This window comes from Arachis hypogaea, chromosome 5, assembly GCF_003086295.3.
Source record: "Arachis hypogaea cultivar Tifrunner chromosome 5, arahy.Tifrunner.gnm2.J5K5, whole genome shotgun sequence".
In the NCBI taxonomy this organism is placed as follows: Eukaryota; Viridiplantae; Streptophyta; class Magnoliopsida; order Fabales; family Fabaceae; genus Arachis; species Arachis hypogaea.
The window spans coordinates 106,942,215-106,945,886 of NC_092040.1; the positions used below are offsets into that span (position 1 = coordinate 106,942,215).

At 33.1% G+C, this 3,672-nt stretch overlaps 1 protein-coding gene across 1 annotated transcript; it reads left to right on the forward strand.

Annotated features, from left to right (window-relative positions):
- Positions 1–403: 403 nt before the first annotated feature.
- Positions 404–3,134, forward strand: LOC112802545 (cytochrome P450 82A1). The gene is made up of 2 exons (XM_025845806.3): positions 404–1,563; positions 2,305–3,134. The coding sequence occupies exons 1-2, from the start codon at positions 625–627 to the stop codon at positions 2,929–2,931; spliced, it is 1,566 nt and encodes a 521-aa protein (XP_025701591.1). The 5' UTR covers positions 404–624; the 3' UTR covers positions 2,932–3,134.
- Positions 3,135–3,672: the final 538 nt, after the last annotated feature.

Consider the following 3,672-nt stretch of genomic DNA (forward strand, 5'->3'; position numbering starts at 1 on the left):
AAAAAGTTTTAAATTAAATATTTTTATAACAAATTAAAATATTTTATACTGTATAATTAAAATACTAAAAATAAAAAAATTTATTATATTGATAAAAATATATATGTTGTATTATTATTACTATCATAATTTAAATCAAGCCAAAAAATTATAAATAATTTATTTTATACTTATAATAATTATTAAACATTATTATTATTATTATTATTATTATTATTATTATTATTATTATTTTACCGAAGATAAGAAGATTCAAATTCACGACCTCTTAGGTAATTATGAAGAGACTATGTCATTTGAGTTATATAGTTATAATTAAAAAGTAAACTATTATAATCTTACATTAAAATAGATAATATATTTTATAAATAAAGAAAAAGAAAATGAAATTTAAACGTTTCACAAGAAAATGCCATTTTCTAAAAAAATATCCATAAAGGTTTCACCAGGAAACAGAAAGGTCAAATCATCATCAAGTTTAGGTTTGTTACTTTCTTCTTCCTGTCTGATTCTCTAAATATCTCCACCTAATTAAGAAGCCATAACAAAGAGTATATATAAGCACAAATCGGTCCAAGTCTAACCATATATATCTTCCATACTCAGAACCTTAACCAAGCTAAAATGGACACATACCTAATAAGCACCTTGGCAATTGGAATCGTTTCTCTAATCATCTTCCTCTGCTTATTTCTTCTTCCTCCTTTCAAAGCTAGCCACCTTAAAGAACCCCCAATTGTTCATGGTGCATGGCCTATACTCGGTCATCTTCCATTGTTGAGTGGCTCATCAGAGCCACTCCACATGGCTTTAGGTTCCATGGCAGACAAGTACGGACCCCTTTTTACCATCAAGCTTGGCGCCACAAAAACCATAGTACTCAGCAACTCTGAAATGGCTAAAGAATGCTTCACAAAAAATGACATGGTTGTCTCGTCTCGCCCCAAGCTTGTCGCCATTGAAAACCTTTCCTACAACTTCACAATGGTGGGGTTCGCGCCATACGGTTCGTATTGGCGCAAACTTCGCAAGATAGTGACCTTGGAGCTCTTGTCTAATCGCCGCATCGAGCTACTAGCCCACATTCGCGTCTCTGAAGTTGGAGCTTCTATAAAGGAACTCGTTAGTGTTTGGTTGGATAATAAAAATAGTAACAATGATGAGTATGTATTTGTAGAGATGAAAAAGTGGTTTTCAGAATTGGCATTCAACACGGTTCTTGGAATGATTGTGGGGAAGAGATACTTTGGTTCCATGGACGCCGCGAGTGAGGAGAAGACGAAAAGATGCTTGAAGACCATGAGAGAGTTTATGCATCTCGTGGCGGTGTTCACTGTTGGAGATGCCATTCCTTATCTCAGGTGGTTGGATTTGGGGGGTCACGAGAAAGCCATGAAAAAGATCGCTAAGGAGTTAGATGAGATCTTGAGTGAATGGTTGGAAGAGCACCGCAAAATCAGAGTGTTGGATGAACAAGACTTCATGGGCATGATGCTTTTAATTCTCAGGGACAATGATATTGATGGGATTAATGTTGATACCATTATCAAAGCCACAACATTGGTATGCCATTATTAATTAGTTCTATCTATCCATACTGAAATTTATATTTTTTCTTCCTTACAATAATTCAGTCTTTTCTATAGTGTTTTTTTTTTCTTCTAGGATTTAGATTGTCCGCCATTCCCTCTGTATATTACGAGAAATGTTTGGTGACTAATATTTTTTTTATATTTAAATCAATAATAACTAATTTTTTTATATTTTTCTAATAAAAATATTGGTTGTCTAGCATATTTTTTATATATGATGTTAGAGTCTCCGCCAGGGAGACAATTGACTATTTGTATAAAATGAACATCTTTTATACTATCTAGAATAAGTACTAGGATAATAAACATCTTTCTAAAATTTTAAACTGATTTTGGGTTCACCAATGATTGAATTCTTGACCTTTCGAATATAGTGCTCTAATACCATGTCATGATACCACTCATCTCAAAAACTTCAACTAATAATACTCCATAAGACTCCATTACACATCTTGTACAAATATTCCATTGACTCCTCATACTTTTTCGTTATGTTATCATTCACTTTATCATTATTAAATTTTGATATGATCTCTATTTTAATATCTTAAACTCTTATTTTTACTTTTATTGCCCACATGTGTATGAAACTTTACAACATACTTTAAAACCATTCTTCTTGACTTGATTTACATATTCTATCTCTTATGAGATTGAACTTATTGAGATAAATAAGGTATTCTTCCTATGAGTCTTCATGTTATTTTCTCAGGCAATGATTGTTGGAGGAGTTGATACCGTCACTGTTACCCTTACATGGGCAATGTGTTTGCTTATGAGAAATCCTAATATACTAGAGAAAGCAAAAGAAGAACTTGACACCCAAGTTGGAAACCAGAGATGCATAAAAGAGTCGGATATAAACAAATTGGTATATCTTCAAGCAATAGTCAAAGAGACACTACGGTTGTGTCCGGCGGCCCCTCTTTCAGCGCCGCCCGAATTCACCCAAGATTGCACTTTAGGCGGATACCATATTAAGAAAGGAACTCAGTTAATCACAAATATCTGGAAGATTAACACCAATTCTCAGAGTTGGCCATATCCATTGGAGTTCAAACCAGAAAGGTTTCTTACAACTCACAAAGATGTTGATGTTAGGGGTCACCATTTTGAGTTGTTACCATTTGGAAGTGGTAGAAGAATGTGTCCAGGGGTATCTTTTGGCCTTCAAATGGTTCACTTTACTCTGGCTAGCTTTTTACATTCCTTTGAAATCTTGAATCCATCTTCAGAACCTGTTGATATGACTGGAATTCTTGGATTGACTAATGTTAAAGCTACTCCACTTGAGGTTCTGGTTAAACCACGTTTCTCTCCCGACTGTTATGACTTATAATGTTCCTATTAGATATGAGATCCTTAATTGGTGTCATTTTGATTATTTTATTCACAAAAATGTTATTTGCGTACAAAGACTCAGTTACTAAATCAATTCACGATATATTTGTGTGTATATATATATATATATATATATGAGAATCAAATGCCGAAAATCCAGTTGATGGTGAAGCCTAAGAAGCTAGTTGAGCCATGATTCTCCTTATTCTTCTTGATTTTGAGATCATCCGTTTCTTTCAGCCGTTTTTGGTTTGGAAATAGAAATGTGAATGCAGCTTGAACCTTGAGAAGATTTTTCTTGCCTATTTTTAAGTCATGTGCTGCCTATTTCCTTTTACAACTATTTCTCACATAACACACGAACAAAAACAGAAAAAAAAAAAGAAACAAAAAACAAAACAAACAAAAAGCAACAACCACAAAACAGAACATAACAGTCAGTGCTCCATGTTGTTTGTTTCAGAAGTAATTATTTCCTCCTATTCACCACTCTTATTCTAACTAACCTCTCTCTTTCTCTCTCCCACTGTTTTCTGTTTCTTCTTTAGGTAGAATTTTGTGTTATTATATAAAAACTTCTCCGATTGATTCCAATTTGTAAAATTATATTGTAATCATAACCACCTTCTCCCTCCGTTTTCTGTTTCTTATTTAGTTAGAATTTGGCGTTATATATAAAAATTGCTTTCATTGATTCACAATTTGCATAATCATATTCTTCTTGCTTCTTATCTCCTAT

Coding starts and splice junctions, on each gene's coding strand:
- LOC112802545 (XM_025845806.3), top strand. CDS start 625: ATGGACACATACCTAATAAGCACCTTGGCAATTGGAATCGTTTCTCTA. Junction 1,564..2,304: donor TTATCAAAGCCACAACATTG/GTATGCCATTAT, acceptor TTATTTTCTCAG/GCAATGATTGTTGGAGGAGT.